This window comes from Solea senegalensis, linkage group LG7 (assembly GCF_019176455.1).
Source record: "Solea senegalensis isolate Sse05_10M linkage group LG7, IFAPA_SoseM_1, whole genome shotgun sequence".
Taxonomy (NCBI): Eukaryota; Metazoa; Chordata; class Actinopteri; order Pleuronectiformes; family Soleidae; genus Solea; species Solea senegalensis.
The window spans coordinates 25828778-25843604 of record NC_058027.1 but is presented as its reverse complement, the minus strand read 5'-3'; the positions used below and the strand labels follow the sequence as shown (position 1 = coordinate 25843604).

Genomic DNA, 14827 nt, shown 5'->3' with positions numbered 1-14827 from the left:
CAACATTTTCTGGCATCTCTTTGGACCAAACACATACTTGATTAATTGAGGAAATAATGGAAGGATTAAATAATTATTAAAAGTTGTCCCATCTTGATTAGCAGAGTGAAAGTTTCATTTATTGAGAGTTGGAGATTCGTACCGAAAAGATAACAAACAAGCTGTATTTACACTCTGGGGTCATTTGACTGCTGGTAAAGTTTTCTCTGTCTTTTGTCCACAAACAATCAGTGGACAAGTTTCCCTGACTGATGTTTGCTGTGTCAACAAACGCCCGTTCTCTGTATGACATTTCAGACGTACTGATTTCCAAACACACCAGAGACTCGGGTTTCTCCTCCTTTTGTTCAAACTTTCTTTCTCTGACCCTTTTTCTTAGTCATAGACCATGTGTGAAACATTGACATGGTCTTCTAGTTGTAAAATGAACTCACCTTTTTAAAGCCTTGGGATTCTGGAACCAGACATTCACAGAAATCTCGTGCTATCTGGCTCTTAGTGGATGATTCTAGCTGTCAGTCACACTGGTGTCCACTCATAAGTGCTGTAATCTATCTGTTTTCCTCTAAATTGGAGTGTAGTTTACTCAATTGACTGATTACTTTGTCAATTAAAATTAATCAGTGTTTCCCAAACCATGAAATGATGATGATGATGATGTTCTAAAACTTCTTATTTTGTCCACAAACCAAATTTTTTAGTGATTTTTTGTTGTTGTATGGAGCAAAGGAACTTAAGAGAAAATTTAAGAAGCTGAATTTTTTTTAATGATAGATAAAACAACATTCAAACTTATGGAAACCATTATCAAAATAGTTGATTAGTAACTGATTAATCGTTGCAGCCTTAAATCTGACATCACGTTTCGTTGAAGAACAGATAAAAACTAGTCATTGAGACCATTAATGCTTCTAGAAAATGTTTACTGACGTTATAAATCAAGCGAGAAGTGGAAGCTCATTTATAGACTTCCATTCAAACTGTTCCTTTGGCAACCAATGGCATTGCCCCCTGGTGGCTAATCAGCAAATAGTTACTTCCTGCTTAGACTCAGTCTGCATCCAATTTTTTAAAAACACTCTATGTTTTCGACAATTTTGTGGATATGTTACTTTAGAATTTAACCATTCTATGATGTTATTGAGCAACCATTAATCAATCATTCAATTATTATTATCAATCAGCAACTATTTATGATGTTTTGAGTGAACTTTCCTGATGTTTCAGCTTCTTAAATGTGAATATTTTCTGGTTGTTGTGATACATTCAAGCTAAAAAAAGATATTTTATCCTCGAGCAGGTGTAGTTTCAACAGTTGCTAAACATTTACATAATCAATCCATCTGTTGATTATTTCCTGATAATAAATGACTTGTTTGGTCCATTAAATATCATAAAATGTTGAAATGTATTATCAGTGTTTTCGTTCCCCTGTGTCTTCTTTTGTCCACAAACCAAAATGAAACATGTTTTAATGATTTATTGAAACCACAAATATTCAAATTTGAGAAGCTTAAAAATCAGTGAACTTAAAAAAACACTTGACAATTGGTAGATTAATAATTGATTCATCAGTTAATCGTTGGAGTTAAATCAGTTTTTTTCCTTGTGTCCTTATCTCAACTATCACTTCAAGATTAACCTGGTTGCAAAAAGAAAAAATTGGATGAAATGTTTAGAATGTTGTGCTAAAATCAAGTCGAATAGAAACATATTCCAAAAACATTGGAGCATGTCCTCCTCTGACGGGGCATTAGATTTTCTTAGCAGAGCATTTTTTGGCAGAAGCTTAACGCTTTATTTAAGCATAAGTCCAAAGAGATTGGAAGTAGTCAGCTTTCTATATGCCAGAAAGTCAGACAAAGGCCAATTTCATTTTAAATTGTGCTTCTCGATGTGAGGGGAAAAAGAAGTAGTTTTGGAGGGATTTAAAGTCATTTTCTTCATATAGAAATGTCAGTTCTGGATTAAAACACAAGCTTTAATATTGTAGGAATTACAGTGGGGGTGGGGGAGTGACCCACAGACTCAGCTGATTATTTCTTCACCCTGTGTAGCAGTAAAAAGTATGTTACAGCTGGAAAATCATCTGGAAATCATGCCAGAGTGTACGAACCTATAGAGCAGCACACGGCCCCTCGGGAGTTATCACAGTTTTCATGGAGCAGCTCTGGTCCAGGTTTGGAGGCCTGGAAAGGTAACGAGCTGGCACACAAATGTGTCTGACGGCTGCTCATGTACATGCAATTTATGGAAGTAGTGTTACATAAGATCTTAAACACACACACACACACACACAAACATTTGTGCATTACAAGGAATTGTTTTCTTGCGTGTCAAGTAGCTGTTAAAGCGCTGAAGAACTTGCATAAACTCTGACTTTATACTGGCTTTGTCGGGATGTTTGTGGACTCGGCGTAAGAACTGAGTTATAGTTTCCGCAAGCGTCCGCAGGAGAAGTCCACTGTGGTCCGTGTGAAAAGACAGAAAGTTCACTGTGTTCTGCTTAGAAAAGAAAGTCCATCATTTGCTGTCATCATCCTCCTCTTCCTCACATAGGCTTCACATACTGGTATAGTGAAATTAGAGGAAGATGAAGCGAGAGATAAGGTGACAATTTATTCTGAGGGAGATTGCGTTCCACTGGTGGTACACGTACCACAGTTTGAGCACCATGGTTTTAACAGATGGACCCTGACTTGACACGGACGAACACCAGACTTTGACTTTGCAGCTCAGTATGGTTTAAAAAAAAGAAGTTATTTTGCAGTGTGTAGTATTAATTACTACTATTACTGTAGTATTATTACATACGATTATGTGGCCTCTCTGTTCTAAGCTGAGTGGACACACACACACACACACACACACACACACACACACACACACACAGTGAGTCCCTCCTATCAGAGCTTCCTTCCTTCAGGCTCTGACTTGGCTCCGTCAATATGTTACAGGTGTGTTACTATGACATGTGCTGCTTGTTGAAGGGAATTGACTGCTGATGTATGTGTGTTGCACACGTGTCAAATGAAAATCTGTATTTGTTTTGAAAAAAAACGTGTTTATTTGTTTATTTTCTCTGAATAGAAAAATGAATTGTTTCCATTTAGGCTGTCTTAGAACAATGTCACAGTAGCTGTGCTCCGTGTCTCCTCAGCATGGGAATGAGCCACGACGATGACCACGCCACCTGCACTGGTCACTCCCACATCATGTCCGGTGAGTGGGTGAAAGGAAGGAACCCCAGCGACTTGTCCTGGTCTTCATGCAGCCGCGATGATCTGGAGAACTTCCTCAGGTGAGGTTTTATAGATAGATGGATAGATGGATAGATACTTTATCCCGAAGGAAATTCAAGATCCACATGATCCCACATCCTCCACATGCGGGTCACATTCAGCACGAGCGCGACAGGAAGTCAAACACTAATACAATATTAAGTGTCCTCTTGTGGACACCATGGTATTTGGCCTGTATCTGTACAAATCCATGTGTAAGACCAGACGAGACAATGTCACTGTGGACACACACACACACATCCAATCTGATCACTTGCAGTTTATATAATGTGAACAGTTGGGTCAGGAAGATCAGATTTTGATCGGATATTCTTACAAATCTGCAGTCTAATCGAGGCCTTAGATGCAGTCTATAATGTGCCATTACATCATACAACCACACACTAAAAAACCCTTATCTCTAGACTTCATATATGACTATAGGTGTAAATGTGAGCGTGTGAATGGTTGTTTGTCTCTGTGTTTTGTAATAAACTGGTGACGTGTTCAGGCTGGGATCGTCTCCAGCTACCCCACGACCCCCAGAAGGATCAGCAGTAAAAATAATTGCTGGGTTGATTAGCAAAAAACATAAATTAATTTGGATTAATGCAATTAAATCGATGTGTAAAATTTCCCTGGTGTGAAAAAGTCCGTGCCCTGAGTTGAAGGCAAACTCGGTCCAAATTGAACCTGGAAGTAAACGCTCGACTCCAGCGTCTGACTAACGTCTGGCCCGAGGCCATTCCACCGAAAGACAGAAAGTGAAAAAAGCTCGAGAGTCCTGCCAGTCAGACGTGGGTGGGGCCACACAAGCTCCGAATCTAACACACATCTAAAGAACATTATGAGGGCTCGTTTCCAGGCCTAGTTTTTCAGCGAATGTGAAGTCAGGATTTATGACGAAAGCCTGTTTTGCGTTAACGAGCCTGTCCCCCCCCCTCGCTCTCAGAAGTTGAACTCGCAGATTGATTACAGTGAGAGTGTATTCTTTGCTCATTTAACAATTTCTGTTGTGAGTAAACACCGATGTCATCTGGGGTTAGAGACGCAGCTGAACAGTATTGATCCAATTGCACGTTTCTACCAACAGGCTGAGAGTGATTTATCCGTCCTGGCGAATGATCTGTTCGCTGATACCAAAACCACAAACACGGAGAGAATGGAAACACATTTTCTCTCAGAGCAAAGTCATTACCAAGAGAGCAGAGCAGTCCAACAGCACCAGTGCCCCACATCACCCCAGTGGAGCTGAACTCATTAAACTGGTTGTGACACTGAAGCCTTTTTATGTGCAGATGCAGCGTTGCAACCTCTCTAAATCTGCTTTATCTAAACTTTTATTATTATTCTCTGTTTTTGCTTTGTTTGTTTGCTATTTTTGGGGCTGTTTTATTGTTGTTTTTTCTTTGGTAAATGTAGTTCATTCATTCATTCATTCAACTTGTGTTGTCATTCTGCATCTGTTTGGTTTACGCGAACTGAGGGAGCGTTTGTGTGTATACAGCAGCAGAGCAGGGGCGGGCTACCGGGGTTTTTTTGCGCAGTAGAATTAACTTCTGATGCTGTTTGTGTTTTCAGTCAAACTCCAATGACTAAAGCCTTGTTCGGATTGGGATTAGTTTTACATGAGGTAAAGCTCATGAGCTCGTCATGTCAAAAATCATTACTGGGTGACTTTTACCTCTGGGTAAGGTCTGGAAAAATTACCCAAGGTAAAACTAATCCCGCGCCAATAGACCAGCAGTAAATATGTGTAAATATTCCGTCATATCCTCTTTACAAGTAGTTTTCCACCGATTTTTTTTTTTAAGCATGGAAGTGTTTTAAGAAGCATTCAGTTTCACAGTAAGCGATCGGATCAAGTCTGTGACAAACCATGGGCGATTTCTATGGAATTTGATTTGCGCCAATATAGCACTTTTCACAAAGCAAATAACACTTTAAGAAGCAAATAAAATATTGTATTTTATTTTTTTGAAAAGACACTTGTTCTTTGGGCTCCCTGATTTGTTCTTTGCGCTGTGGTTTCTTGTTTGCGATTCTGACAATGGGCGGGCCTTAGGAAGCTGCCTGCTGATTGGCTGATTGAAATATTGACACAATAGTTTTCGGAATACGACAAACCCGCCGGTTGTACACTCTCTAGACCTTCTCTTCAGGATGTAGATTCTGTTCATCTTCATCTTCTTCAACTTTTCGACATTTATCTACAACGGTTATGCACCACGATCTCAAACCGCCCTTGAAACTCCACGTTCTCCCCAAACCGAAATTAAACACAGGCGTTTCAAACGGCGTCATACACATGTCAGGACGGGAGGTGACGGCGGTGCGTAAATTGTTGTTGTCTCTAAATGTCGAGTGTTGGTCTCTGAATGTCCTTTAGCTGTAGGTTCTTTTGTAAACATGTGGTATGGATGTTTTTTTTTTTCCTTCGTTCAACCAGGTCCAAAGCGAGCGGCTGCCTCCTGCACACAGACCCCAGGAGTCGGTACCAGGTCCGTCTGCCGCCCAAACTGCCCGGAATGCACTACAGTGTGGACGAGCAGTGTCAGATCCTGTTCGGAACCAACGCCACATTCTGCAATGACATGGAGGTACAACACGATCCCCACAGACATGCTGGTAGTCCTTAACATGTTCTTTACATGTCTTAACCCGAACTAGATGATATCAAATGAAAATGAATAGCAATTCATTTCAACTTTGCCACATGATGTTGACATTTTCTCATAATAATGACTTTATATTTTTAATTCCATATGATGACTTGTTTCAGGAATTATTTCTTGTTTTTGTCATAATTTTGACGTTTTTCACATTTTATTTAACCAATTAACCAGTAGAAAATGAAGAATTAGCCTTTCCCCCCCGCTCTTCCTGTCTTTACTTAAACACACACACATAAAATAACTTCATGTTTGGTTCCGAGCACACTGACTCAAAAGATTCAAGATTGAATCTTGAATCTTCATGTTTTGGTTCCAAGCACATTTTATCTTTAAATGAGATAAAATTAGTTGGTTTGAAGATTAATCTGGACATTGTAAGTGGAAAGTTAGTGGGGACTTTTTTGAAAAAATGGCGGAACCCACAGAATATTGTAATTTTAGTCTGGACAGATTATTTAATCTGCCCTAGTTCAATTTGAAGCCAGCATCCATTTTTTTTATCCCGTCTTTTTTATTGTCAATTTATTCTTTCTGATAAATTCCTTTTGTACAACTCATGTACAGTTGCTTTTATAGACGTGAAGCTCAAGGCGTCTGTAAACATGCGTTCATCGTTACATTTATATTTATTGGCTTGTCTTGTTTTTTTTTTTAACTCGTAAAAATACCTGAGATTCCAGTGGCAGGAGATCTGTGACTGCAGCATGATATTAAGCAGGTCGCTGCCTCGTAATTGCACCTGTGAGTAACTTAATAAACAGACCTACGTGTATAATTTCAGTAAAGTAAAACACTCACATTCTCAGCTTTAACTCTGTCATTTGACTGGCGGAACATAGACTTAATATTTAGACTAAGCTGAGCTGTTTTTATTACTTCTCCAGGCCTGTACATATTTGGTTGGAGCTCACAGTGTGCAATGTACATATACTGTATGTACCTTCACTTCAGAGAGCTTTTTAAAAAACATAGGATTAAATCTTAAGACTGGAGCTAGTTTTCATGGCTTGCTCTCAATGAAAACATGACGGTTTGCAAGGAAACAAAGACAAACAGATTTTTAATCACGTAATAAAATGCTCACTTAATAAAATCTCTGCCTTCTTAGGTCTTTGACGTCTTCAGAATATGTTCACTGCTTACTTTCCCAGGCTGGGAAAATTAAGTTTGTGTCACTTAGTATCCTCTTGCTCACTCCCCACACCAAAGTCCATAAAGAAAATCTGCGATTTTATATCACAGCAGACGGTATGTATGTGTCAGTGTCCTCGCAAATTAAAAATGCTGATTTTCTCTATGGGCTTTGGTGTGGGAGAGTAAGCGGTTAACAAAATGAGTTTCACGTCAGAAAAGGCTCTTTTTCAGTGAGATAACGCATCAGACATAATCTTAAGATATGGTTGATTTTAATAGGTGGTTCTTTTGTTGTGGCGCTAAAATCTGTTTTTCCTTGCTGGCAGCCATGTTGTCAGTTAGGACAGAAGTCCATGTCTCAGGCTTTTTTAATGAAAGCTTAGCAAGATATACAGATGTTCCTTCACTTTCCTTGTGTTCCTTAAATGTGAAACATCAGACGCTGGGGTTTTCAGTGACAGAAGCTGAACTTTGATCAAAAAAAAAATGAGAGCAAACGGCAGAAACAAATGTGATTCATTAGTAAATGAAGACACAATTGTTGGTGAGGATGACGTGACTCTGTCCTTACACTGACATGTGAATGGAAGTGTTTATGTGACTAATCGTTGTCTCTCACATGCACATTTTGTCTGTTTGTGTGTATGTGTGTTTTAGCACTTGATGTGCGCTGGCCTGTGGTGTTTGGTCGAGGGCGATGCCTCCTGTAAGACCAAACTGGATCCTCCTCTGGATGGAACGGAGTGTGGAGCAGACAAGGTAGGACTATCGACAGAAGACGCATGTCGACATGCTTTAAAGATCCAGTGTGTTAGAATTAGTGGTGAAACTGGAGATTGGAACAAAAGGTGGAAATTACAGTGGCCTTTAAAGATGTTATTCTTCTTCTATTTGTACAGTTAACTTTGGCTTCAAAATCTGAAACACGCGTTCTGGCTGATTCGCCCTTTCGGTAGAAACATGGACAAAGAGAAAGATTGTAGCCTCTGTAAAAGCAAGGCCTTTGCCTCAAGTAGTACATGTACATGACTTATTCTTTCTCTACATTACGTTTATGCACCATTATGCTATGAAAACCATACAGTTTTTGACCAACATGAACTATGAGATGTTCAAAATGATCTATTCTCAGTATCCAAATTTTGCCATCTTAAGTATTTGGAGGAATATAAATCACAGACCTAGAATAGTAAGTCACATAGTTTATTAATAATAAATAATTATTGTGGAAACGCATAGATAAATAACCTGAAGTTTCCGTGTGTGTGTGTGTGTGTGTGTGTGTGTGTGAATTACAGTGGTGCAGGGCAGGCGAGTGTGTCAGTAAGACTCCCATCCCACAGCATGTGGATGGGGACTGGAGTCCATGGAGCCAGTGGAGCATGTGCAGCAGGACCTGCGGTACTGGAGTCCAATTCAGACAGAGGAAATGTGACAACCCTCCGTATGTCACCTGTCTGTCTGTCTGTCTGTCCACGGTGCACCGTCAGAGAAAATGAGCCCACATTTGTTTCAATCCCTGCCTGTGCAGCTATGTTATGAAACAGATGCTCCAAATGTTATATTCTCTGTTGTTTGACAGCTTTGACTCATGCAAATATGCTTTTATTATTATGTTTTACACACAGAAATGTCTGTACCATACACTATTACACACACACACACACGCACACACAGGCCCTCATTTATCTAAACTGTCGTACAAACCAGCACAGATCTGGGCGCAGAAATCATCACGTAACGAGGCTCACGTGTGATTGTGATTTAAATTCCATGCCCAGAGCCATATATCCTGGATCTGGATCCAGGATTTTTACGACATGCAGAGACATAACAATCCCGCCAAGAAGAGGAATTTGTCTGATGTGCAAATCAAAACTCTGACATCACGAGTGCAATTTAGCCGAATAGTTTTATTTGGCAGGTTGCTTTAATGACCACACAGTGATGGAGTTTATTCCTTTATTTTAACGATATTACAGATCAGTCAGATCCAGGAACTTTGGCTCTTTAGTCCAGGTTTTTGTAAAGTACACATCATTTTCAGTGATGAATGTATATGGCTGAATATTGTGTCAGAATACTGTATATCACAGTCCAAACTCCTGTACAGGTTTTTGAGTTGGTGCGTGGAGCAGAGCTTAAACAATCATTATTTTTTCAAAACAGCAGTTTGAAACAAAGCCAATTAGCAAATCACGAGCTAAAAATTGAAGCTTCAATTGTTCTGATTAATGCCAGTAAAAAATTGCAATATAAAAATAAAGCTAGCTGTGGCCCAAGACTTTTGTGCTCTACTGTGTATATATAGATAATTGCAGTGTTTGTGTTTGTCTTTGTGTGTTTGTGTAAAGGCCTGGTCCTGGTGGACGACACTGTCAGAGGACCAGTGTGGAGCACAAGGCCTGTGAAGGTCCTCCCTGTCCCAAGGGGGCGCCCAGCTTCAGAGACCTGCAGTGTCTGTCCTACGACCGACACGCCAGCAAGAAGAAGGGCAGCATGCTGATGGCTATTATTAACGATGGTGAGACACACGCACACACACATTGTCCTGCTTCCTATGGAGGAACCTCACTAATTTTAACCACACTTGTAAAATTGGTTGGGCTAGGGTTCACCTTTCACACCTGAACACTAACCCTTGTTGGATGGAAGTTGCACTTATCCACCAGAGGGGGGGCGACAACAAGAACTGAATGAAATGTCTATGTGAAAATAAGTTTCTAATTCTCACTTGATTTATAACATCAACACCCTTTTTACTGAGGAGTTAATGATCTCATGTACTAGTTTCAGCTCTATAGAATATGATATACATTTTGTAAATTATATTCACATTAAGAGGGAAAGCACAACATGTATAAGTGGAGAGTGATCATCTAATAGGAGCCTGGTTGCAGTTGACGTCTGCAGATTTGCAGGAGTAAAACTTGATGCTTCAAAATGGAAGTTTGTTTTGCAACTGGAAGACTACTTCCAATTTTTTGGACAGTCTGCAGCTGAAATGCTGCTCATTCACTTCAAATGGGGTGATGTCAAGCATTTACAAAAATGCGTTGTGGAGCTGTTGCTTTGCTGCTTTGAACCTAGCCAATCAAAACAGTACACTATCCAAACACTCTCACTCATTTTCTACCACTTTATCCTCCACAATCCCAAAGGTGCGGTACACCCTGGACAGGTCGCCAGTCCATCGCGGGGCAAACATACAGAGAATGATCTGTATGCATGACGTGTAATGAGAACACATGAGAAAACCATTATTAAAAAAACAGAAATGTATTAGTTGCTTTTTAAAAGTGTCCAGGTTTTCATACACATAAACTCTTGGGAGGGACTGTATTTCCTAAATGTAGGCGGTTGCAGTGACAAAGACAGAGTCTCCTTTTGTCTAATTTTAAACCAAAGTCAAAGTCTTTACTTCTAGCTTCAGGCAAAAATACCTCATACAAGCACAACCCTGAACTATCACTTTAACATTATGTCTTTTACTTTGCTGCTGCTGGGTCATGGACAAACTCTTTAAACTGGGACACAGTTATGGACGTGGGACAGGTCATGTGTAAAAGCTGGATACTTTAAGCCTCCGCAGGTGTCGTATCACCGACCAGAAGAATTAAAGTCAGAATCGCGTGAAATCCATGTGATTTCTGTCTCACTTTGATTCCTAATGCCTTCAAGAAAGTGGACTGATATGGATCTGAACGCCACAACAACGTCTGCCAGGTTTCTGAATCTGCTGCTCACGCCACTGCATCTGTCCAACAAATGCTGTCTTGCTTTTAATTAATTATGGGAGTGGTTTACTTTTGTTTTGATGTGATTCTGTGTAGACAGAAAAATGCCATTCCTCCTTCTTTCCTTCCTTCCTCTGTGTCTTTGGAATCAGTTTAACGATACAGTGCTCTTCCTTAGCTTTTATGGATAGTTCTCTTACAATAACAAGTGGAAGAAACACATCAAATATCACTTTAAACTTTGTGATTGTCTATGATAAGGGATTAAAACACTGATCAATGTAGATACCAGATTGATAATTGACAGTTGGATCCCATGCTGTTACTTAAAAATACTGTAGATCAGTTAAGATTTTCTCTGAGTACATGTTAGACAGAAAAGAAAACATGATAATGGCCATATTTTTAGAATACAAAATAAAGTGGGTTTGCATTAACATTATTGGGAACACATGAACACAGAGCCTGAACGCTCATTTCTAAACCACAGCACATAATAATATACATTATCTCTCTAAATGGGCACTTTGCAGCTTGTGAATACAGTTTATATATAAACTGTCATAGTTCAGCCAGAGTAGAATCGACTGGGTGTATTAAACACAAATGACCCACAGCAATGAATAATAAGAGGTTCCATGGAAACAGCAGCTTTACCAAGCGACATAGATTAAATAGCCTGCCACTTAAACAGCTCAATAAATATCTGCAAAACAAACAGCACTTACATGTTTAAACAGTATTAACCCCACAGCAGGAACACCACCTACATTAATATCAATGTACTTGATACACACACAGACTTGTATTTATATCTTAGTGAGGACACCTTATACATATTTATTGCATTCCCTAGCCACTTAACCTAACCTTAACCATCACAGCTATGTCCCTAACCCTAAAACCTGGCCTTAACCCTGAAAAAGCCCTTTAAAAGTTGTGGGACCCAGACAAAATGTCCCCACAAAGATATGTTTGACAGTTAAGAAGTATACACACACATACAGTTCATTGTGTTGCTACCTTGTTCTGCTGCCAAATGATCAGAAATTCATGTCCGGCACTCAGTATGGACAAGCTATACCTTGTTAGCATGTGAAGAAACTCTGCTAAATGCTCCTAAAACATCTTTAACTAAACACAACACAGCTCCAACACCAAGCAGCTATATCAGAAGATATTAGCATTTAGAAGTGTGTCTAAGATGGCTGCCACCCATACAACCATACCATACTTTAACTGTAAATTGCACTTCTATGTTATTTGTTTAACAGTAAATCAGTCGTACACGTTGTACTGTTTCATTTTCATACGTGGACTTGTTGCTACGCGGTTTGTGTGCTCAAAAAACAGACAAACATGTAGGCGTTGTTATCAACTTGTATTACTAACTATGGCTAACAAAAGCTAGCCTGGGATATGCTCCTGATGTTAATGTAAGTGTATGTGTGTTAGCATGTTAGCTTCATGCTTCCTAAATCCAATCCCTGTTGTTCTTAAAGCACATGTTCTTACAATGTGGGGCAGAAATTTCGATAGAAACACTTATATGTGGTATATTTACAGTACTTCAATACTCCATATTAAAGTACTGTATATGTATTTGAATACATCATTACAGTCCCATGTTGGTGTAATGGTCAGGCGTCCCTATACTTTTCTCCATAAAGTGTATATAAAAGCTCAGAAATCCTAAACACAAAAAAATATTTCACCAAAAATTGTACACACTGGAACTTTTTAAACAGGAAAAGTTTTGATTTCATTGAATATTGTGTTTGTGTGTGCAGAGAAGCCATGTGCGCTGTTCTGCACCCCAGTGGGTCGAGATGTTCCCGCACTGATGGCTGACAGAGTGATGGATGGGACGCCCTGTGGACCATATGAGGCTGACCTGTGTGTTAATGGGAGGTGTCAGGTACACATACGTATACACACACACACAAGTTTGTGCAGTTATTACTCAAAAGCATCCAACATTTGCACTCTGCATGGACTTCCATCCATGTGGACAGACTTAACAAAGCCTTATTCCTGACCTTAACTATAACCAGTTAATGCCTAACCCTAAACCTCACACTAACCAGTATAATAATCTTAGTCTTAAATGTAACCAGTTCCTCAGAAATGAGGTTCTGCCTCATTGGGATCAGGTCAGTCTTTATGCCAGAAATATAATTTATGCCAATCATGTGTGCTCCAAAGTGACAGTTCTCATTGTTGGTGATTTTGTTTGTCAGTGTTTCATCCTTTCATTTCATTTGCTAAGTCAAAGATATTTTAAGAATATGTTTGCTATATTATCTCACTGTGAGACAGCCTTTTTGGCCTGGAAACGGACCCACGTCTCTCATTGTAAAGCTGCTCACTCTCCTGCACCAGAGTCCATCAATTTTACATCACAGCACTCAGGACTTGTTGATTCTCTGTTGCCTCCACTGTTAAGTTCATATTTGCTATTTTGTGACTTGGATCTGTTTGTGTTTTCATAAGTGAAGCACATTTACTAAATGAGACAGTAGTAGTTTAGCAGCTCCTGTGTCCATGGTTAAAAAAAATACTGATTTTCTCTATGGACTTTGGTGTGGGAGAGCGAGCAGTTTACAAAACTGAGTGTCCAGTTATAAAATGTTGTAGACTTGAGCTGGCATGGATTGTATTTGGGTTAGCCTTTTGATTATTGGCTTCAATCTGTATTTTCCTTGTGTACCCACTGGCAGCCATGTTTTTACTAAACCGTGGGCTGTTTGCCTACTCGACTATTTTCCTCTGCCTTTCTCCTTATAATCAAGTTGTGCAAGCCTTGATCACAGAAATGACAGATGAGAAAACACAAATATAAATCCTCCGCAAACAATGTTGTTCTGGTCAATGGGGCGTTGTATCGTTTGTGTGTCTTGTTTTGGACGACAGTGATGAATGATGTTGTTTGGTTTGGAAGGTCTCTCCGTTTCAGTGAGCAGAGTACAGTCCAGACGTGACATTGAAGTAGGTCATTGGTTTTAGTGTTCTACAATGATGATATCAGCTGTCATCATCATCAGTCAGGCTCTCCAATGTCGTGGCTGCATGATGACCTGTTGGTCATAAATCAAAGAGTCATCACTGGCTGGAAACAAAAAAAAACCCCAAAAAACATGAGTCATGAAATAAACAGACAAGTAAACTTATGATCCCAGTGCCGAGCGGTGAAAGAGGTCGCAGCAGGGATCAATGCAGGAGAATTAGCAGTTAGCAGTGAATCCACGCACTGCTCCCCGGGGGAGAGTTAGGGGGTTTATTTGGATCTAATATTGTGACTACAGTCGGTCTTTGTGTTTATTAGCAAATGTTGGATGCTGGTACATTTGGGAGGAATTTCCCCGTCCTCCTGGCCAAAGCAGAGAGAGAGAAAGAGTGAGAGAGAGCGCGGGCGAGAGGCTAGTCCAGAAAGTCAAATATGGATGCAATTATGGTGACGCACATGTGCTCACAAAATACTTACTTCTCACATTTCAGCCGTGACTCGTGGATCTGCAGGATCCTTTAGAACCAGTACAGCTGAAGAACACATTGCATGTGTGAGTGTGTGCTTTTACATGTGCTAGTTGTGTCCCCTTCTCATTGTATTTATGCATTTCAACAACACAGTGTAAAAACACCATTTTAGTGCCGTTTCAGCTGTGGTCATGTCTTCTCTCCCATCTCATCTGGATACCTTTTATTTTCTTTCCAGGGTTCACTACAACGTTAGTACACATCTTATACCCACTTTATATATTTCACATTGTTTTATTCTGTTTTGTTCACTCTTATACCTTCACGATATTTTCTGTGTCTTTGTGCGTATGTGATTGTGATATATTATGTTATATCATATTATGCTGCGGCACTACTGGAACTTGAATGTACTGCAGGGAACTGTCTACCTGTCTTCTTACCCACTACCTGTCTACCTCAATAAGTACCTACCTACGTACCCCCCTCCCAACCTACTTATCTACTAATGTACCCTACTACC

The 14827-nt window shown here is 39.8% G+C and overlaps 1 protein-coding gene across 2 annotated transcripts in view; it reads left to right on the top strand.

Moving 5' to 3' along the window:
* Positions 1-14827, top strand: part of adamts17 (ADAM metallopeptidase with thrombospondin type 1 motif, 17) — a 93015-nt gene that overhangs the window by 46834 nt on the left and 31354 nt on the right. For both annotated transcript variants that reach the window (XM_044030534.1, XM_044030532.1), the window contains exons 9-14: positions 3161-3301; positions 5731-5881; positions 7748-7849; positions 8389-8534; positions 9445-9614; positions 12618-12745. In XM_044030534.1, coding sequence (XP_043886469.1) covers positions 3161-3301; positions 5731-5881; positions 7748-7849; positions 8389-8534; positions 9445-9614; positions 12618-12745 — 838 coding nt within the window. The remainder of the gene's footprint in view (positions 1-3160; positions 3302-5730; positions 5882-7747; positions 7850-8388; positions 8535-9444; positions 9615-12617; positions 12746-14827) is intronic.